The sequence below is a fragment of the Pocillopora damicornis genome, chromosome 3 (assembly GCF_964200805.1).
Source record: "Pocillopora damicornis chromosome 3, jaPocDami1.2, whole genome shotgun sequence".
Classification (NCBI taxonomy): Eukaryota; Metazoa; Cnidaria; class Anthozoa; order Scleractinia; family Pocilloporidae; genus Pocillopora; species Pocillopora damicornis.
This window is the reverse complement of record NC_142672.1, coordinates 21,360,222-21,381,696: the sequence shown is the minus strand read 5'-3', so window position 1 is coordinate 21,381,696 and position 21,475 is coordinate 21,360,222. Positions and strand designations below refer to the sequence as shown.

Sequence of the window (21,475 nt, the reverse complement as noted above, 5' to 3'; positions counted from 1 at the left end):
TTACGAGTAGACTATTTATGACCGCAATCAATCTTGTGCGTTCACTGACGTGTATCATTTGCTATCTCAAAATTAAACAGGTACAGAATAATATAAACGAGGACTATTTATAACTACCTACCAATTTCTTCAACTATCAAAGAGCTTCGAATGATTAAAAAACCCGCCAGCTAATACATAAAATTGATTTTACTGTCACGTATGGCATCGCAAAGATGCCCATTTAGTCATTTATTTGTGGCTTATTCACCATATTTTACATCTCTTCCTTTAATTAAAATGATAATCTTAAAAGTGACTCTTCCAAGATAAATTATGAAACACGAAAAACGTGATTGTCACGCGTGTGACACAAGAAACGTGATAGTCACGCGTGGAACAAAGCTGAGGAGCCTGGCTGCTGAGCTCCGCAAGAGTTGGGTTTGTGCAGATCAAAAATTTTCACAATGATATTTCCAGTGTTTCTTGTCTCCTTTCTCCTGATCGCTCAGAATAATGCTCTTACTGGTAGAGGAAGAGATAAAGACAGCCCATTTCGAATGAACAAGCTCAATATTGTTTGGCAGAAAGCTCAAAAGAAGATGTCCGTACAAAAGTTGGCTGACTTACGCCGTTTACTAGAGCTACAAGACAGGGCTGAAATAAAATGGAAGGATGTAAAAGCCTACGGAGGAGACGAAGACGGGGAAATGGAGGCCACGTTGAGAAGAAAGTTTTACCGAATACTGGAGCAGTTTGGCTTGGAGAAACATTTTGGTGGGGTGGATGAGGGAAACGAAATTCGTGACAACAAAGCCAGCCGTGGCGTTTTCGGTGATAAACGGTTGAGTGAACTTTGGGAATCTGCCAAGAAACACGGTGGGTAATGATATCGTTTATTTCGAGAGCAAAAAATCACATAAAGGAACTTTCAGTCACGTTAAACACTGCATTATTCACACTTCTAATGCAACACAGTTGTGGTACATTGAGACCGTAGAGTGAGCAGAAGTGTGTTTGCTAATCAAAAACTAATTAATCTCTAAGATGATGTTTTTAAAAATATTCAAAGTTAATTAAAATGCGCTTTTTAACGCTAGGTTAACAAGACGGCTGGGTAATGGCGAAGTTTTTTGCTTGTTCATCTATAAAATGAGACACAAGCATTTATGTTGAAACATCGGCAGGAGTTGCGGTTTCAAATTAACTTTAATTTTACATTCAATTTCTTTTGTTGACTACAAAAATAATTTTGTTATGAAGGGACCTCGAATCACGAGGTGCAGCCAAATAAAAGTGGGTGTAAAATGGAATAGAAGGAGTCCTGGCGGGCACAGAAGACATAATTGTAAAATATCCTTCCTCTGGACTGGGATGTTATTCCATTGCAGCATTTGTATAACTGAAGTAAGCATTATTGACCAAGTGGGGTCAAGATGGCTGGATATTGATCAAGTTTTTTTGTGTTTTTTTTATGGACCATGACAAAGTTGCAGTCCATAAAAACCCGAAGAAAAAAAAAGAACAAGGCATCTCATCCAGTCATCCAGCCATCCATTGCCAACAACATCAAAAAATTATAGACATTATATTAAGTCTGCTCCAGGCAGTTTTCTTCTTGTGCAGGATCAAAGCAGGCAATCCCAATCTGGCAAGAATTCGATTCTCCATTGCCAACAACATCCAAAAATTATGAACATTGTGTTAAGTCTGCTCCAGGCAGTTTTCTTCTTGTGTAGGATCAAAGCAGGCAGTCCTAATCTGACAAGATGGGCCCATCTTGCCTGCTCGGGTAGCCAACTAGAACACAGGATGCACTTCATATTGCCTACAGGCACTGTCGGCAATATAATAACACATACTAATGTTGTTAGCCCAGAAAAATAGTATCAATATAATTATATACAAATGCACATCCATACCTGTGGACATCTGGGGCATGCATATTTACGAATACACATCAATAATAAGACTGAGTGGAGTCAAGTTTGGTCTGTAATTATTTGAGAGATGAAAAAAATTGCATACACTGTCCAAATTACAAGCCTAAACTAACATTATAACATACCTAGTAAATTTTTCTAATCAAATTCAATTATGCAAGCGTGCTTCATATTCCTATTGTGCACACCCATGACATCAGCAAACAAATCCCTCGCGAAAAAAAATTTTCCATCAGGTTGAAAATGTTATAAAACAATTGGTTCATACATCAGCTGTGCGTTCATCAAGATATGAAGCACTTGGGAAGTTTGGAGAGCACTCATGAAGCTAGAGAAAAGAGATAGTTAGTTGAATGTATAGTTATAGATGGGGTTACACAGGTCATTGATTCACCCACTCCTGGAAGTGCTCTTCAAGGAAAATACACTACATCTCTGTGCAGCTTGGTTTCTAGCCTTACAAGCTCTTATAGTCATTGAATCCAGTGTGTTATTAAATTCTTTCTCCCAAGGTGTTTTTTTATAAATGTTATTTTTACATTTATCACTTTAGGCAAATTTAACTCTGAGGAACTTGGTGATCTTCAAACTGAATTTAGCCATCACAGAGACAAGCTGAAAGAATACAACCGCCTTCTCAAAATCTTGGTAGACCAGGATGAAATCTCAGAAAATTCAGTTTTCTCGAAAGCAAATTTCAAGGAAGAAGAACTTAAGAAATTACGAGATAAACTTCAAGATACCCATGCCTCCCTGAGCGATAGCTTTGTAAAACTGAAGGAGAAGGCAACAGGAGAGAATGTACATGGAGAATTCCGCGACCCTCGTGTGAGTGAGTTGTGGGAGAGAGCACAGAAAGCAAAATTTACCGAAGAGGAACTGGATTCCATTAAGGTAAGTTGTTGAGTTAGGGTAAAGGCCAAGTGGCCCAGGAAGCAGTGGAGCTTGTCTTAGTTTCCATGCCATGAAGTCATTAGGGGTATTGCTATGCCCCTGGAGTGCCATAGACTATGGCAGGTTTTCCCTCTTTAAGTTTGCTGGTACCCATTTAAACAACCTGAAGAGAAGCACTGTTGGAACATTAAAATGTCTTGCCTAGGAACATACAGTAATGCAATGACCTGGCAATGTCTTTGAAAGGTTCCTAAGCTTGTGCTAAGTTTAATCCTTTGACCTATAAGAGTGACTAGCTTCAAATTTCTCCTTACAATGTCACTGCTGAATGACACATTAAGGTGATGAGAATAAACAAAGTGATCACCAACTAAAGAAGTTTTTGATTGTTAAACAGTGTTCCTTGTTCAACACCTCAGGAAATGTATAGAGAACAGTATGGAGAATATGCATTGTGATGAGCATTATGAGTTAATGTGTGTGTGTCGGTAGTTCTATTCTGGAAGAAAGTTAAGTAAGAACAGGGGTCTTAGTTACTTTTTTCACAAGTGGCTGCTGATAGGGGAGACTAGTTGGCTGTGAGCATTAAAGGGAAAATCAAATTTGATAAAAGTTGTCTTTAACTCTTTAAACCCTAAGAGCAATTTTCTCTTATCAGTATCACCCCTAAAACAAACACTGAGGTCATGAGAATAAAGGAAATGATCACCAACTAAAGACACTCTTGACTGTTAAGCAAATTCTCTTTGTCAGTACCATATGAAATGTATTGAGAACATTATAGAAAATTATGTTTGGGTGTAATGGGTTAAGTAAGAGACTGAGGCAGGTGAGAAGCTTTGTAGGACTTTAATTGGTAGTAGACTGGTAACCAGCATCATTGAACCTGTGGTTGCATAAATTGCATTTTTAGTCAACAGAAAAATTATCTGAGAGATGGATTTCAAACAATAAAATTAAGGGCTGAAAAATGTTGTTTTCATTTATTGCAGCAAGAGTTGTACCATTTTGATCACAAGATAATGAAACACAAACATTTCAGAAAAGAAGCTGATGAGTCTCGTCGTCTTGTTGATGATGGTCAGCACCATTTCAAAGAGAAGCACGAAAAACTGGCAAAGAAGGCAGAAGAACATGGAAAATGGGTAAGAGTTTTGATCTTAACAGTTGAAATATAAATTTATGCATTACCTTTCATTTAACAATCATTCAGAAAAACCATTACAGTGGTCCTATTAAAACGTCTTTTGATTAAAGTTGCCATTTGGTAAGCCAGGTTATCTCCCTGTGTCGCAGTCTGGCCTTGTTATTGTTTATACAGGTCCCTCAGCCTCAAGCTGAATTTAAATATTGTAAATGCATACAATACATGCATACATCAAAATCAAACATGATTGCCAGGGGAAAAAATTTTGTGTACTTTAGCATTATAGCCAACATTCATTTTTGGAGATATGTGTGTTATCTCAAGGCTTCATGCTCAGGCAACAAAGGCACAAGAGGTAAAGTTTTTTAGAAGAAAACAGCGTGAGTGATACCTTTAGTATTTAAATGATATTATCTCACTTTCAACCACAGATCATAAAATTTAAATTATAAAAACCATGCAACTTGCTTCTTGACCTGCACACTGGTCACCAAAATGGTGACTTTTGCTGCAGATGTAGTGGACAAAAGTTTTCCCAGCTGCCATGCTGACCAAAACGGTTGCAGCTTGGAGCTCTTCATGAAATTTTTTTTGTGTTGTGACTAATCACCCTGGAAAGAGATAACTGTAAAAAAAACCACAAAACCTCAAATGATACAGCTCTTAAAGTACAGTTTCCTCATGTGTTATTGTGACTTCCACAGGTAAAGAAAATGCACTCCACATTGATGGACAAATTGGCTGCAAAGAGCGAGTTGTAGTTAACTGCAGTTAGTCCCACTCTAGTCTGCTTGCTGTTATGTTATCACTAAAAGTTAACCCTTTAACTTCCATGGGTGACCAAGACAGAATTTCTCCTTACAATATCAATACAATATCAACCAGATAGGTGATGAGAGTAAAGAAAAATATCAATTTGGGGATAATAAGGTTAACCAATACTAGATTCTCTGAACCAACTTTATAAGAATTGTATGGTTGACATTTAGGAGAATTACAAATTTGATCTGGGAGTTAAAGGGTTAGGGCAGGGCAGAATGCTGAAACCTAAATTATTTCAGCTAATAATTAAAATAGATGCAGGGGGTTAGTTTCAAAAGGAACTGTGGTGCTGGGTTGGTGGGGGATATAACAAAGAATTTTGTTTTATCAACTGATTTGGCAATGTAAATTGGCCACTGACATCTTAAAATGTCAGCTTAAGAGACTCTACAGAGGCCAATTTACATGTATCATTCATCAACTCAGTACATAAGACCAAATTAAGTAGTTACCTATCTGCAAAATTTGTATTTTTGTAAGAAAAAACTTTAGAACAAGTAAACTGTTGTTATAGCGAAATAAATTGTACCCCAGAAAAGCTCTTTAGGCAAGACCTCTCTTCAAAAGGTTATTCTGCATGCTTTTTTGTTAAATTTAGATTACCTCACTGTGTAACCTGTTATCAAACATCATAACAAAAACTATGCTCCTGTGTTTTTTTGAAATTGCATGTAGAAGGAAGTGTTTCCCCATTCTAAAATCATAATGAACAAGTTGCGTAGAATAGAGATTTGGTTTTGAGGTTTGAGGAAACTTTTTTTGTACTCATTTTATGGCTATGTCTATGGTTTTGATTGAGATTATAGTGGTTTTTTTTTTTGTGTTACCATGTCAAAAGGACTTTGTGCTAACTGAACACTTAAATGCACTAGAACAAACTCTGTTGTAACTATTTTTCTTTTATTTTCAATCATCACACTTCTTGAAATATCTTCCACCATGTACATGCCATTTATTTCACAACCATTGGTATGCATTCAACTTTACCTCAATGGCTGTCAGTGACATCAGTCATGTGACTGTTAAAAGCTATGTATGAAAGTTTAATGATAGTAGGCTTTTGCAGAATATGATAACATGCTTGATAACAAATCTGCCATACAGGATGACAAATTGCTTGCTGGAACTAGTTAATTCAGCAGTTAGTCATTAAGGTGATTCCTCAGTATTGCATTGAGCATTCTGTACTGCACATAAAAATCATGAAATCAGGCCAATAAGTGCACTTCATTCCAAGGAAATAGCATCGTTTTTCAATCAGTGGACCAGGTAAAGAGGTACATGTAGAGTGGTCTAATTAGCCCTTGAACAAGCAAGGAGACCCATACTTTTTATTGCATAATTTTGGAGTACAAATTATATACTTTAACTTGGAGAAATTAAATAAAAATGAATCAAAGGGAAAAAAAGAGATAGGTAAAGGCTTGCTCAAGGCCTGTTACTCGACGATGCAAATTATAACCTTGAAAGCAATGACTTGAGGAATGTTTTGGGTCTATCTCATTTAAAATTGTGTCATTGATTCACAAATTATGTATGAAATTGTTCCATACCCTCAAAACTTTCTACCTATCAAGTTTTTTCCAAGTGTTATTTTCAAATACCTTGCTTCTAACTACCTCAAAAAGTATTTTGAGCCAATGCAATGAGGCACACAATTAATGCCAGTACAGGTATATGGGGTAAAAAGATATCGGTAGGGAACATTTAAGAAAGTTTTAAAAAATATTCTATAGCTTTTTCATCTGAGGAATCACCTTAAGACAAATTTATGTGACAATGTAATTTGACATCCAGAATGAGAGAATGTGGTAGGCGGTAGGGAAACTACATTTTTATCAATGCTTATCTTATTTAACGTTTTTATATTTATGGCCCAGTTGGCAATAGTTGTTTTTGCCATTTTGTTCAGTAGTGAAATTCAGTACATTAAATACCAGTAAAAAATAGCTACTGTACATGTCATGCAAGTATTTGTTGCAAGAGCTTTTTGACTTCTTTGTATTAGTAAAATAGCAAATTCTAGAGTACACTGTACTCTTATCACTGTTGTTGTGCTAAAAAGTTCCCTTTCTTTCACTGAAAACTAAACTTACAATTCCTTGCTAAAACTAGAATCAATGTCAGTGTCTGACTAACTGTACACCTACCCCTCCCCTAACCCAACATTTACCTTAACTTGTTATCAGTTGACTGTTTTTGGGCTAGGGGAAGGGTAGGTGGCCAGTTACTGAGATACTAAAATTAGAAAATATGTACAAGTTGTTCACCTTCATGGTAATGGTTAAAATGTTTTCCATAATACCAGACTTTCTTTGTTTTCAATTCTAGTAAACACTGATAAAAGATCTCCTGTTTTAGTCACAAGCATGTTATTTCTAATGCTCCTTTAAATTTTCACCAAAAACACATTTCCTGTTATACATTTACATATCATCAATTTGCATGTCAAAATACAGCCTGTAAAAATATCCATTCTCCAATTTTGGCAAACCCCTTGTGTAAAAGACTGACATCAAAATTGTTAAGATCTATATAATTTTAATTCCCATAAAAATATTCTGAATTTGAACTTTGACACCTCTGACTGTGACCCTGATTGTTAATCTCTTTAGAAATAAATGATGTTTCCTTTTCATCAGTGATACATGTACAAAAGGAAGACAAGTACATCATACTTGAAATAATACTTCATCTCGATCCCTTTGGATCAATGTTATTCCTTTCAACAACATGCAGTGAAAATTAGGTTTAATTTTTACAAGCAACAGTGGATTGTTATACTAACAGACACCTACATGTGAACAGCATAGATTAAAACCACCAAGCACAAGTTGGGATCTTGACCTACAGGATTCCTCCAAAGATACTGTGCCTTGGCAACAATGAAAGCAACACATCATGCAACCTTAACGTCATGCTATCTTAGAATATGCAATTTACAAGTAACTGAAAGGTGAAATAAAGAATGTAGCCAAAAAGAAACCCCTCAGGCATCTCATAAGAAAAGTATAAATGATGCTTCACAAGAAGAGGTTTTAATCTATTTTGCTTTCTTGATGTTATAAACAAAAATACCACTAAGAACAAAGTACACAGATGTTACAAGGAAGAGGATAATGTAACCAAGTCCTATATCACATCTCAGCTTCTCAAACATGTCCAAAATGATACCACCTGTGGGTGTGGCAATGGCTTGCGGCAGGACAAGGGCCTGGGAGAAAAAATGCATCTTAATGCTCACAAAGGTAACACGAAAATTGTTAAAAAATCGAACACCGGTTCATATCATTCATTAACAACAATGACATCTGAATCATCTTCTAAAATTGTTTTTCTTAATCTTCACATCTCAAGATCCACACAAACTACACCAACATATATTTAAATTTTGAAACTGAATGTCTAATCACATCCACATTTGTGGCACATTCACATCCTTTCCAAAAAGGTAGAGAAAATTGCAATACTGCTGTTTATTATGAGAAGTGAGACTAGAGAAACCAGAGCAAAGGCAGTAAGGATAACATTGACAACCAACAATTGCCACTCGAAATGATGTTTGGTCAGAGTATTAACCCTTTGACCCCTGAGAGTGACCAACATCTACTTTCTCCTCACAATATCACCCCTGAATCAAACTTAAAGGTTATGAGAATAAAGGGAATGATCACCAACTTAGGAATCTCTTGATTTTTAAACACATTCTCCCTGTCAGTACCTTATGAAACATAAGGAGAACAGTATGGAGAATATACATACTGATGTTAGGGTGTAAAGGGTTAAACCAAGGCAAACTGCAAAGAGGAGATGAATGCTTCACCTCAGTATATTCCCTTGAATCTCTGGTCATTCAGTTGTGTTAATGACCCCTGTTCATATGTTACCAAAGAAACCCCAGATGTCAAATCAACTCATGTTGAGTACATCTTATTGCAGATGAAACACAGGGACTGTTCCTCTCCAGTCTGAATGGATTTTCACTCAGCACTTGTGACTTATAAGTGAGAGGCTACGTTAGTAAAAACATGCTTTTAATTCAAAAACTTAAGTGAGCCCAACTTGTTTAGTTTAGCTTTATAGCACTCTACCTGATGCCAAACAGCCAGATCCTTGGCTTTTTCTCTGTCATTAGGAAGAACATCCATCACAAGTGCAAAATCCACTGCACAATAAGCTCCAAAGCCAACCCCTGAGAGAAAACAACAAAGGGATGTTAAATTATACTGTTATTGTTAATGTGTTTGAACAAATAAAAATGTCTTGGCTGTGCTGAACTGTAGTGCCATACCAAAAGAACACTTAGATATGGCATGCATGATATCTAATCAACTGCTCAAAAGTTCAGGAACTCAACAAATTGACATTCAGATTGCATCAAGTTTACATGACCTTTGCAAAAATGAGGATTTTGGAGAATAATGAGTAAAATGTCTTCATTTAAATCAAGTGACTCATTTCGCTGCAATACAATGACCACGGGCCCCTTTCTCAAAAGTCCCAGCAACTTAACGGACCTGTAACTATTTCCTAATCTTCATTCCTGATGGGCATTTCAAAGGTTATGAAAACAACACACAAAACAAGCAGCTAAAGAAACAAAATGAACTGGTGTTGAATTGTTTAGATTTTGATTTAAAATATAGTTTCAGGATTATTGAGTTACTAGGACTTAACAGGCCTGAAACCATATTTCACAATCAAACAATGAAGACTAGAGAAGCAGGTTGTGGCACCCTAACCAATCTATTTTGCTTTTTTAGGTGTTCATTTTATTGTGTTATTCTCATAACTTTCAATCTGAAATTCCCATCTTGAATGAAAACAGAACAGTCTTTCTGCCCCCTTAAATTACCAGGAACTTTGAGAAACTGGCCTCAGGAGTGTTACTCCTCTACCTAGATGAGAAACTAATCCATCACAGGCTACCCCCACCTACCCTACCCCTCCCCCTTCCCACTTGAATTTTATCAGGCTCATGAGTGCTCTAAACACTGAGCTACCCCCTCACCCATTGAAACTTTGAGTACACCGAAATGTTGTACTTACCAAATGTTAACGCTACTGGCATTGAAGCGTAAAAGGCATATTTCCCCTGCAATCCAGCCAGTATCACAGCACACACACTCATTAATATTGCTGCAACAGAAAGGGTACACTGGTTATGGCAACAAGCAATTTTAATTTCAGTTTGGAAGACTGGGATACAATTATATCTATTGCAAGTGTATCTTTACACTTATTAACCTAATAGTGTGTTTTTCAAGCTTGTATAGTCATTGACAGTCAATGTCAATCTCTTCCATCCCTTGCCAGCCTTGTTCTATTCCCATATGGTGCTTGTTGATAATGACAAATTATTATTTCAAGGTTCTCCTCTATAGCAGGCAACACTAGATATGAATGATGTAAACAAGATGACCTCAAGATGGTGTGGCATAGCTTAGTTAATGTTCTGGAATAACTAGTATATACCTGATCCAATAACAAGAGGTTTTCTTCTACCAAGCCTGTCTGATAGGAAACCTCCTATAACAGAACTAACAAATAATTTGTGGTTAGAATTTTTTTTTATTTTTGCAAGGGTGTCAGAGTTTTCATGCATTACATATAAGTAACCCTATCAAAAGCAACATCGATCATTCATAAACAGCAGGTCATGTCACTCCTTTTTAACCTTAGCCATCAGCCTAACTACCAGGTCCTCAACATTTTCCAGATCACATGCGCTGCTCTGACACACTCCCTTTTAAATACAGAGGAAATAAAATGGCCTCAAACAAACTGATCACATAAAATTCTACTTACAACAGTGCAGCAGAAAACAGCATTGGAAGAAGCAGCATTGCTACACTCCTCTCAGGAGACCAGCAGTTTGGTAAAGTCACCATGTCTCCCAGCCAAAACTCAAGAAAACTATCCATCAAAAAAAAATGACAAAAACAATTCACCAACATACATATGGTTCATAACTAACCAATTTGATGAAAAAGTCTAAGAAAATCATGCATGCCATCTAACATTTCAAATGACCAAAATCCGATTTGTTTTACATATAGTTGTTGATAAGTTGAAGGAACTGGGTGTTAAATCCACATAACACCCTCCACCTAATATGTAGGTCTATTCTTGTAGTTTAATTGTTTGCACTTTTACATATTGACATTGAAAGGTGAAGTTACAAGTGAGTCCCTTCCACTGTAATATCTGAAGGATTTTGAGCGATGCAGTGGAACACTGTTGTATAGGAGATTCCCCACCAAAGTTCTGGGGTCACTACATTGCTTTTTTAGGAAACACACTTTACAAGTAACTCTGCCTCTCCACCCGGGGACATAATAAGAGTTCTGTTGTATCATAAGTTTAACATAATTAACTAGCTTCTCATCAAGATGATGAATATTGTTTCATAAAGGTGCAACCAGGCCTTACCCAGTGACTGTGGCAACACCTTGCTGCATAAGGAATCTGGTGAGGAAAACCCATCTGAAATCTCGCTCTACAGGACAATACAATAAAAACATATAGCTCCATAAATTCTCAGAAAATAACTTTATAATGTAATGAAGCTGTAAAGCTGAAATTACTTCTTCCTACCCTCTAGGAGTGGAGGTGTTAAAGCCCAAAAGACAAGTCACCGCAATAGTGAATCAAGTATCATCTCCCCAGATGCCTCTTTCCCAAAATGGCAGAAAATACAATTATCCTTTTGCCTCCATGTTAGTTAGCCCCTACTACCTATTTCAAGCAACAGACTCTATTGAAATCTTCTAAGAACAGAGCTTCAACACACAGTTACCCAGCTCAGAGGAAAACTATCTCCTCATAAATCGCAGATGTTAACTTAACACTTTGACCCTTAAAAGTGTTTAAGCATCAAACTTCTCCTTACAATATCATCCCTGGATCACAAATTATGGTCACAAATCACCAACTAAAGAAGCTTTTGATTGTTAACCCTTTCACTCCCAAGATCTAATTAGTAATAATTCTCCTTACTATCTGCAATACAATTCTTATGATGTTAGTTCAGAGAATTTGGTATTGGATCAACTAATGATCCCATGATTGATATTCTTATCCATTCTCATCACCTGCCTGCTTGATATTGTATTGATATTGTAAGGAGAAATTCTGTCTTGGTCACTTGTGGGAGTGAAGGGGTTAATAAGTTCTCCTTGTCGCTACATTAGGAAATGCAAAGAGAATAGTATGAAGAATGTACATACTAATGTTAGGGTGTAAAAGATTAACAAACCCAGTCTGATGAAATTGTGCTTGGAGCTCAAGATGTTACTGAGCATAAAACATAAACTAATCATCAGGCAGAGGAATGACAGTCAAATAAACTCAGCCCATTAGTAAGTTCCAAGGAAAAGGGAGAGATTCATGTTTGGAACTCACCTTTTAATGGTTCCCAGTAGGCATGAAATACAGCCTTCAGACCTGGTAAGAGATATGAGCATTTGATTCATGACTGTGTCAAGTATTTCATTGTTCCACCCAGCCTACCTTAGTTAATAACAATTTTCTCAGGTGACCACTACTTTACATTCTCTTTCTGCCTTTAACCTAGCATTTGGCATGTCACAGGGCTCTATGCTGAGCTGTACCCCTCCTTAACCCATTATGCACAACCCTCATAACAGGATTTTTCTATTATTGATTATGTTTTTCAAAAGAAATCATGCAGGGCACAGCTTATACAATAACAATCTATCCTTAACACAATGCAACTGGTCAATTCACATGAAAAATTGTCAAATGTAAACAATGCGAATCACAGGGGTCACAACTCACCTATGGGCTTGTGGGTCACTTTATTAGGGGGCTCTGGACAGGAGAACACAGTGAGCACTACACACAAAAAGTACAGGATGGACACCAAGGAATACGTGCCAACCACTCCAATTTTCTAAAACAAGACAGAGATACATAATTATACTAATACAGCCAATGGAAAAAGCTAATAATAATATAATTACCAACTGAAAAGTTTTAATCAAAACAACCATTATCATAAAAGGCATATGCTTCTCTTCTGTTCATTCATATTATGCACGTCAATCACTGAATGAGAATCTATGTGTAAACCCTGTTCAAACAACTCAATGTGGTATTTGTTCTCTTTGTTAAACTGATACCACGCTCTGGAATTCATTACCAATTAATGTTAAACAAATCACTCCCTTTTTTAAATTTCATCAAAATATAAATAATTCTACGATTGAGGATTATAATAGCACTATTAACTCTTAAATAGTTTGTATAAATATATTTTAACTCTTAGTATGAAAAGTAATACTTTTTATTTAAATTGTTATTAACACTGTATTCCTTTTGTTAGAATTATTTGCTTTGGGACCCACTTGATTAGTTCTTAGAACTATTTGGGTGTCCCAAACTCCACACAATTAACAAAGAATTTAAATATTCTTTTCTTCCTGTCCCTATTCATTTCATAGATATCCTTAGTAGCAATCAATGAACATAATTTCCAAGGAAGAGCATTGTTCAATGTTATTCAACTTCCCAGCCAACAGAAGGTTGCATTGAGTTTAGTTTTCTTCCAAATGTTATAGACAGTTATTGAAAAAATAGTCAAATTTTATTAATGTATTTACATTATCCAGCAAACAGGTAATGAGAATGCTCAATTTTAACAGGTAGAGGTTTTTATCTTGGTCTACCACCAAATTCTAGGTACTGTAACTAATTTACAAGGAAGTGTGTAACAGCATGAGGAGAGAATTACCAATCAGATCTTTAGGGTTACAGGGCTGAATCAATGATTAATAACAATTTCTTGGTTTGTTTAAAAAAATTATTCAGTTTCATTGAATATCACAGACAGTACAGTTAAATACTCACCGGAAAGAAAAAGCCTATGAGAGCTCCTGTTACATTTCCAACTAGTGTCATGGCTCCCATAACACCAGAACTGAAGCCTGTTATTAGTGAGGTTAACAGTTTTCAAAGTTAAATCGCATTTTTTTAAATAGTCAAAAAATATTATAATTATATTCATTGTTATTGAAAAAGACAAATATGGTAAAAAAATTATGATGTCATGTTGATGAAAAACTTTGATCAAACTTTAACCCTTTACATCCTAAAAGTGATAATCCTCTTATTTCTTTCGACAGCATCATCTCTGAATCAAACATTCAGGTAACAAGAATGAAGGAAATGACCACCAGCTGAAGAAGCTTTTGTTGGTGAAACAATCTCACTTTGGGAAACTTATTGAGAACACAGTATGGAGAATGTGCATACTGATATTGGGGTGTAAAGGGTTATAAAGATTTACCAATAGTTTCTCAGATTTAAACTCAACAAATTTAAACTGGTCAAATTGGTTTTACTGCAAATCCACCTCATTTTACTAAAATTTCAAAACAAAAAAAAAATTGGTATAAAGGTTCATCGATAATTTAAACCACTTCTGTCAATGCTCTTATTTAACACTCCTACACAAGAAATTAACAACAGTTGTTTAAAATTTTGCCATAGGTATCCAAACACTTTAAATAGATATTCAGTAGTCATTATCATCTAGCTATATACATAACGTTTAATTTCCAAATGAATGTGACTTATCGTTACTTTTATTTAAAGAAAACCCATTTTTACTTTTTAAATATTTTCCTATTTTCTTTAAAGTATATTTCAGTTTGTTGATAAAGCAAAACTTAAATAATGTGTAGTTAAAGAAAATCTCCACTAACACCCCAAGAGGGAAACCTTGGATGTTCAAAGGGGACAGAAAGTTTGTAAATACAGACAAAATCACCCTGTCAGGTGAGACAAATTCCCAACTGACAAGAAACCTTTCACCAAGCAAAGCCCTGCGAAGGAAATTAAAAAGGAATTTTTCAGGGGGAAAGGGGGAGGATATAAAGGATATAGGCAAAAATCTGCACATTACAAAGTCCAGGATTTTCATGGTCAGTTCACACATTCAATTATTCCTTTCAGCTTAAGGTGCTATTAATTTCCAGTGTCTTACCTCTTTGGAATGGTGGGGTCAAATCAGCAATCAGTCCATTATATGGTACACTCATTATGGAATAGCATGCCATTACACACAGATAGAATGCAATGTAAAGACCTGTAGGGCCAATCAATTGGAAGATTGGTTTAATACACCTTAGTAGATGTTTATAAGGAGTTATAAGGATGTTAGTCAGCTGTGCCTCACAGTTTCATTTCAGTTTTAAACATTTTTTACATAATTTCTAAATTAAGTACAAGTGTCAACTACAGAAAAGAGTGTTAAGCCTTTCACTCCCAGAATAGATTGTCATATAACTTCTCCCTACAATATCCATACATTTTTCAACAAAAAAACTCAACATTGTCGGGCAGAGGTTGTTATATTGATCTAACACCGAATTCTCTTAACCCTTTAGCTCCCATGAATGACCAAGACATAATTTCTCCTTACATTTTCAATATAACTTCAAGCAGACAAGTAATGAGAATAAAGAGAAATTTAAATTAGGGGATTAATGATCCAGTACCAAATTCTCCAAACTTAATCATAGGAACTGTAAGGCAGACAGTAAGGGGAACTACTCATTAGATCTTGGGAGTGAAAAGGTTAACTGATTTGCAAGGAAATGTGATGCAGATAGATGGGGAGAATTAACTATCCGATCTTGGGAGTTAAAGGGTTAATTTTATAAACAAACCTATATTTCCTCTCGAGTCTTCTTTCTGCATTAGCATACTCAGCAAGAAGCTTGTGTCCGAATTAGCAGTAGAATTGTCCTCTGACTGCTCTAAGATGGTCAGGTTATAGTATGGCAGACATCGCCGCAGCTTTAAATCCATAGAGCACTAAATGGAAAGATATACACTGTTCTGTTAACTAACTTACTCCATGGATGCAAGATCTACCACAAAATTGCATGTAGAATGACACAAAACATTTACATCACAAAGGATACTCTCACTTACCGTAACATTTGAAATGTCACTGCAAATAAAATGAAAAGAGAACACTGTTAATAGGATTGTTGAAAACCAACTTCAACTAAAACTTGAGGACATGCTGGTGACATGTGTTATTTCTCAGAAATTGAGTCTTAATGAGAAAAAACAGAACCTGAAGTCTTTGGCCATGACTAAGGGCACTTTTTTCCAATAAGGACCGACCTAGGCCAAACCTGAAGTCTTTGGCCATGACTAAGGGCACTTTTTTCCAATAAGGACGACCTAGGCCAGCAAAAAACTTGTTAATTTTTTACCAGCTGGTTTGCTTCTTGCCACTTTGATGCAAATAGAATGGAAAAAATTCTGTACTGTTGTCTGTATTATAAAAAGCTGGACTAGTTTTGATACTTTATAAGCCAATCAGACTTGAGGAAATAAGATTCTGACCCAAAAGATGTTTCAGGAAAAAAATTACCAACCAAACAACAGACTGACTGACTTACAGACAGACAAAAAAGATGATTAAATGACCGACTGACTGATAGACAGACAGACTGACTGACTGACTGACTACCTGCCTAACTGATTGTCAGACAGGTAGACAGACTGACAGTCTGTTGACTGAATGAACAACTGATAGAGACTGACCCCCAACCTACTCACTGACTACATGACTGACTGATTGTCAGACAGACCGGTGACAGGCAGATGCTCACAAGCAGGCAGACAGACAAGCATAATTATGGACAGTTTATCAAAAACACAAGCTGTTGCAAAGAAGGAGGCTATAGTGATCACAGACTAACTCACTAACCCCACAAAGACACTCACCAAATGAAAGGTCATTTTAGAAAAGAGCAATTACCCATGAACAATGCATGGAAATTTTTTTCTCACCTTTCAATATCAGGAGCACTAAATGCCATTCCAAAAAGCGATATACTGCAAAAGAGAGGCAAAAAACTTTCAAGCAAGTTTGTATACCAGTAATGACAACCAAGCTGATGAGAATAAAAATTTAAGACCAAATGAAGGTGCAAAATAACTATCGTACCAAAGTAACACAGTTCCACCAAGCATCAGAGGGCGTCGTTTTCCATACTGTGACACAAGACGATCACTAGGGAACAATAAAATAAAATGTATGGAAAGCTGATCTCAAGTTGATTTTCCTTGCTTACAGATACAGTATCAGACCAAGGTGATGAAATAAAGATAAATTTTCTACTGTCAAATGCTGACCACATTGAAACAGGTCAGACAAGAATCTATAAATATGGCACAAAACAAAAATATATAAATTTGATATATTATAAAAGAAATAACAGGACACATCCTGAATGGCTCTTAAGTGTTACTCTTACCTTTTCATTCCAACCAGAGGGCTCAAGAAAAATGTAACCACTGCAGAAAAATGAATTCATCAAAAAATTACAATTCCTGTGAAAAATAGACTACAATGTGGGATCAACAAGAACACTTATTATTACTTTACTGACGATTGAAATTGATGAACTCACCTGCTCCAGCGGCAACCATGCCTCCAAGCACTTGACCCTTCTGCCCTGAACCAACTAGTGCATAAACTTGAGACGGAACAACTGGATAAAAACAACAAAAAGGTTAAGTCTGTACTCAAGCCTATTGGCCTACCAAGCCAGAGCTTATCCTGGTTTCCCTTTAACATGAAGTGACTTGTGGAATGGAGAGGAGTGAGACATTATGAGACTGAAGGGTTTGGTCCAAGAACACAACACATTGACCTGGCCAGGTCTCAAACCAGGACCTCTGGACATGGAGTGCAATGCATCTCTGACCAATAAAAGCGATATTAATGCAATAACTATTATTTGAAAAAAAAGCTAACAATGAAGCCTTCTTTAAAAACTATGAACAACATTACATAACCTGAGGCAAGCACTTTAAAAGTAATTTTAAAATACATGATAATAAAGACCTAGGATTAGAGCATAGATGAACCTTTCTTTCAGGAACCAATCTCACATAAACTTAAATTGTAAAGCCAAGCCTGTGGTCGACAACATTCCGTTGCAAATAACAAATACCACAGATATTTTAAAAATTCAAACAAAAGCACACCGCTATTTATTTTTAAGAAATCTCTTGGGGAAAACAACTATGCAAACTAAAAAAATGCTAAGAACTGAGGTTTTGGCACAAGGTGTGCCACCTCTGTGTAAGGGAAAAAGTCATTACACTCAGTGAAACAGGGAACCCATTCAGGCCAAACGAGGACAAGCAGCAGTCATCTTAAAGATTATCTCTATGTTGCAGCCAACCATTAGTAACCTAAAGAAATTTGTACAGAAATTTTGCTGAACCTGAGTTCTTTCTCAAATAATACCACCCTTACAACTAACTGGTTGAATCAAGTACTTACCCTCAACTGACAGAATAAGATACATGACATTCATGCCAAACCAAGAGATGTTCAAAAGGAACACCCTCGACTTTGAGAGTGCAGGAATTTGATAGGATGCATCCAATCTGAATAAAAATCAATTGATCCATTAATAACTGAAGTGACCAAAGGAGCACAAAGGATTTTTTATACAAGTCCTAGTCATTTTGAAATTCACTGAAGGAACAGACATCAGAGGGATCCACCAAACCAAACTAACACCCAGTCCCACACACCAAATTCTAATAAACAAAATAGCAAATTCCAAATACCAATTAATAACAAACACTAAATTCTAATTAACCCTTTAACTCCCAGAAGTGACCAACATGTAACTTCTCCCTATGATATTCATATGATTTCTAGCTCAAACTTATCAGGTAAAAGTTTTTATCTTGATCTTATACCAAATTCTCATAACTAATTTACAAGGAATCATATGGCAGCAAGAGGAGAGAAGTAACAATCAGATCTTAGGAGTTAAAGGATTAACCCTTTAACTCCCACGAGTGACCAAGACAGAATTTCTCCTTACAATATCAAAACAATATCAAGCAGACAAGTTATGAGAACAAAGAAAAATATCAGTTTGGGGATTATAAGATGATCCAATACTAAATCCTCCAAACTAACATCACAAGAACCGTATGGGAGATAGTAAGGAGAATCACTAGTGAGATCTTGGGAGTTAAAGGGTTAACAAGTAGATTCCATTTTGGCATGGGTCTGTTTAGTAAAAGATCACAGATGACATCAAAATGTGGTTTGAATATACAAAACAATGACACACCATAGCAATACTTGCAACTCTGCCCTTGATGGTAAAGAGAATCAAATTTCATTTTCTTTTTATCTGTTAAGTTGATAGCCATAATTAGAACAGAACTCACTGCTTGTCATCATGGTGGTGTTGTTGTTCAGATTTTTCCTTGTCCTCAAATCCCTGAAGTCCTGTCCCAGATTCTGTAAAAAATATACCATAACATATCCCTAAATCAGCATTATAATTAAATACAGAAGAATTATTTAAAGTCTAACAGCTAATAGTGACAAACAACAAGCACTTCTACAGGGGTTGTAATCAGTCATCAAGGACTAGGGAATTCTCTCACTTCTATGTATGCAGAATTCTTTGGTTTTCTTTAGAATTAGCCTGGTCTGATTCCATTTTGACAATCTTACTACTAACAATAAGTTTTATTTATTAAAAGCTTCTATGTCTTTTCATCAGACATAGGTCATGGCTATGTATTGAGATTTTGACTTTTTAAAAAAAAATTGTTGTTTATTTTGTCTAATAGTGGGACAAAGAGAGACCAGAGTCTTCCATGAGAAATTAAAACTGCGCTTGAAAGCTCCACAGATTACAAACATTCTGCACACTTCTAGGATCTCTGAACAATGTTGAAAGGGCTGACTGAGTAAATAGATAAATCAAGGAGGTTTTTCTTTCTTGGTCCAATGTTAATTACAAAATGAGTAACATCTTTCTGTATTTGAAAAAAAGGTCATGATTGGCAATTGCACTACATCCATCCCCACCTTTGTGGGAGGTACATGTATTTCTCCCTAAGTACACTCCAATTCCCAGTTACTAGGTTTACACTTTGCTCAATTTAAAATTTTATTGTGTAAACATAAAATTGCTAAGATTTGCCACATAAACAAAGTGCAAAAGTCACCTTTGTCAAACAAATGAAGAAAACCTAAATTCTTTGATGTAAACTGCACAACACAAAGCCTGTAATTGCTTATGTCTAACACTGAAACAAATTTTAGTTTCTTTAAGTAGAAATTGTTTCAACTGCGTTTTTTTAATTTCTTTTCTTTTATCGAACTAGGGCAATTTACCATGATTCTCAGTTAAAGAGAATAAAATTCGAACTTGACAGAAGTCTGGAAGCCTGGAAGCCTGGAAGCCTGAAATCCATTTCAAACTTCAATATTTGTTATCATATTAATTCATCATATCCTGGTGATAGAGATCCAGTAAAATTATTTACACGCTAGAGAGTATCCTTACCTAAGTCTAACAGTGGATCGCTTTCCCATATAAAATTGATTTATTACGTGTGTAATGGCATCGTTACATGACGATTCTCGAGTTACACTTGGAGGCACATATCACTCAAGAGACCCAATAGCTTGCTAAATGCAGCGATATATTTCGAAATCTTTCGTACTTCTTTATTGATTCTAAAGAAACAAATCTATGTCACTAAAAATAACACCCTTTCTGCGTACTACGTTAATCTCTCCATGATAGACTAAAGTACTAATCAATGGCACAAAATGAGCAATATGAAATTATATAAAACCACAAAAAAATATTTTGTTAAATCACCTTTATCTGAGGGTGCTTCTTCCATTTTTACATCATTTTCTGGGCTAAAATGGCAAAGAAATCAAACGTCATGACAACTTCACCATTCGTAAAACAATTTTTTCGCGATCAAAAACCATAAATATTGAAGAAAATCGTGTCTAATTTGAGTATATCCTCACCGACCTTGTCTCCATCCTGGTCAAAGAAACAGATCAGGACATCCTTCTATAATACTAACACCCAAGAAGATAAATTTTCGGGCATTTTTCACGCCTTCGATGAGAAAGTTCATGTGTCCTCCGCTCGCTAAATCAGATCATCGCCATGTTGACCAACTGACATCACGTACTCGATCCCAGTCCCTTAAAATTATAGGATAATTTTAATTTAATAAATTTTAATCTAATTTCAGTTGATAGTACTTTTGAGTTGATATGGTAAATTGGCCACCGTAAAGAGTTAAAAAGCTGACGTTTCGAGCGTTAGTCCTTCGTCAGAGAATGGCGAAGGGCTAACGCTCGAAACGTCAGCTTTTAAATCTTTACGGTGGCCAATCAGTTAATAATCAGGGTCGGCCAGGGTTTTTGAGTATTCGGTATTCAGGGGCGTTTTAAATCGGGTATACGGTATATTGTAGCTTAAATATGGGTATTCAGTATATCACTTTCTTTGAATTTCAGGTATAAAGTATTCAAAGCTTCGATTATTTTGGGTATATTTGGAGGAATTTGGGGTATTTTAGGGTATTTTGTCGATTTTTTTTCGGGTATATTGGTATTCCACTACCCCCCCTGGCCGACCCTGAATAATACTTAAATTACCCTGTTATACTCTCCCACCGACGCAGCTGGCCCACAATAGTCAAGAAAAAAGAAATGACCTCGCGGCAAAAGAAATAACCTCGCGGCAAAAAGAAGAAAACTCACGGCCAAAGAAAAAACCTCTCAGCCCCCACGCTCTCTTTTATGCCGTTAGGACATTGTTATTTCCTTTGCCGTGAGGTT

The 21,475-nt window shown here is 36.1% G+C and overlaps 2 protein-coding genes across 3 annotated transcripts; one reads left to right on the top strand and one right to left on the bottom strand.

Annotated features, from left to right (window-relative positions):
* Nucleotides 1–284: 284 nt before the first annotated feature.
* Nucleotides 285–7,092, top strand: LOC113672728 (alpha-2-macroglobulin receptor-associated protein). Its single transcript, XM_027189061.2, has 4 exons — nucleotides 285–858; nucleotides 2,476–2,816; nucleotides 3,809–3,961; nucleotides 4,668–7,092. The coding sequence occupies exons 1-4, from the start codon at nucleotides 447–449 to the stop codon at nucleotides 4,722–4,724; spliced, it is 963 nt and encodes a 320-aa protein (XP_027044862.2). The 5' UTR covers nucleotides 285–446; the 3' UTR covers nucleotides 4,725–7,092.
* Nucleotides 5,665–20,947, bottom strand: LOC113672657 (uncharacterized). Of its 2 annotated transcripts, none has more exons than XM_089200827.1 (20): nucleotides 20,655–20,947; nucleotides 20,490–20,533; nucleotides 19,036–19,108; nucleotides 18,125–18,231; nucleotides 17,244–17,324; nucleotides 17,088–17,127; nucleotides 16,778–16,843; nucleotides 16,621–16,665; nucleotides 15,748–15,766; nucleotides 15,480–15,627; nucleotides 14,795–14,896; nucleotides 13,657–13,733; nucleotides 12,586–12,700; nucleotides 12,190–12,231; nucleotides 11,218–11,284; nucleotides 10,594–10,701; nucleotides 10,261–10,325; nucleotides 9,835–9,924; nucleotides 8,877–8,977; nucleotides 5,665–7,999 (listed from the first exon to the last, which is right to left on the bottom strand). In XM_089200827.1, exons 1-20 carry the CDS (start codon nucleotides 20,663–20,665, stop codon nucleotides 7,829–7,831), a joined length of 1,572 nt encoding a protein of 523 aa, XP_089056953.1. In that variant the 5' UTR covers nucleotides 20,666–20,947; the 3' UTR covers nucleotides 5,665–7,828. The 2 variants fall into 2 exon arrangements, with proteins under 2 accessions (XP_089056953.1, XP_089056954.1); XM_089200828.1 differs by having other exon boundaries at nucleotides 20,651–20,816.
* Between the last annotated feature and the right edge of the window lie 528 nt (nucleotides 20,948–21,475).

Coding starts and splice junctions, on each gene's coding strand:
- LOC113672657 (XM_089200827.1), bottom strand. Junction 14,897..15,479: donor AGACTCGAGAGGAAATATAG/GTTTGTTTATAA, acceptor TTGGCCCTACAG/GTCTTTACATTGCATTCTAT. Junction 10,326..10,593: donor CTGTTTTCTGCTGCACTGTT/GTAAGTAGAATT, acceptor ATTATTTGTTAG/TTCTGTTATAGGAGGTTTCC.
- LOC113672728 (XM_027189061.2), top strand. CDS start 447: ATGATATTTCCAGTGTTTCTTGTCTCCTTTCTCCTGATCGCTCAGAAT. Junction 2,817..3,808: donor AGGAACTGGATTCCATTAAG/GTAAGTTGTTGA, acceptor CATTTATTGCAG/CAAGAGTTGTACCATTTTGA. Junction 3,962..4,667: donor CAGAAGAACATGGAAAATGG/GTAAGAGTTTTG, acceptor TGACTTCCACAG/GTAAAGAAAATGCACTCCAC.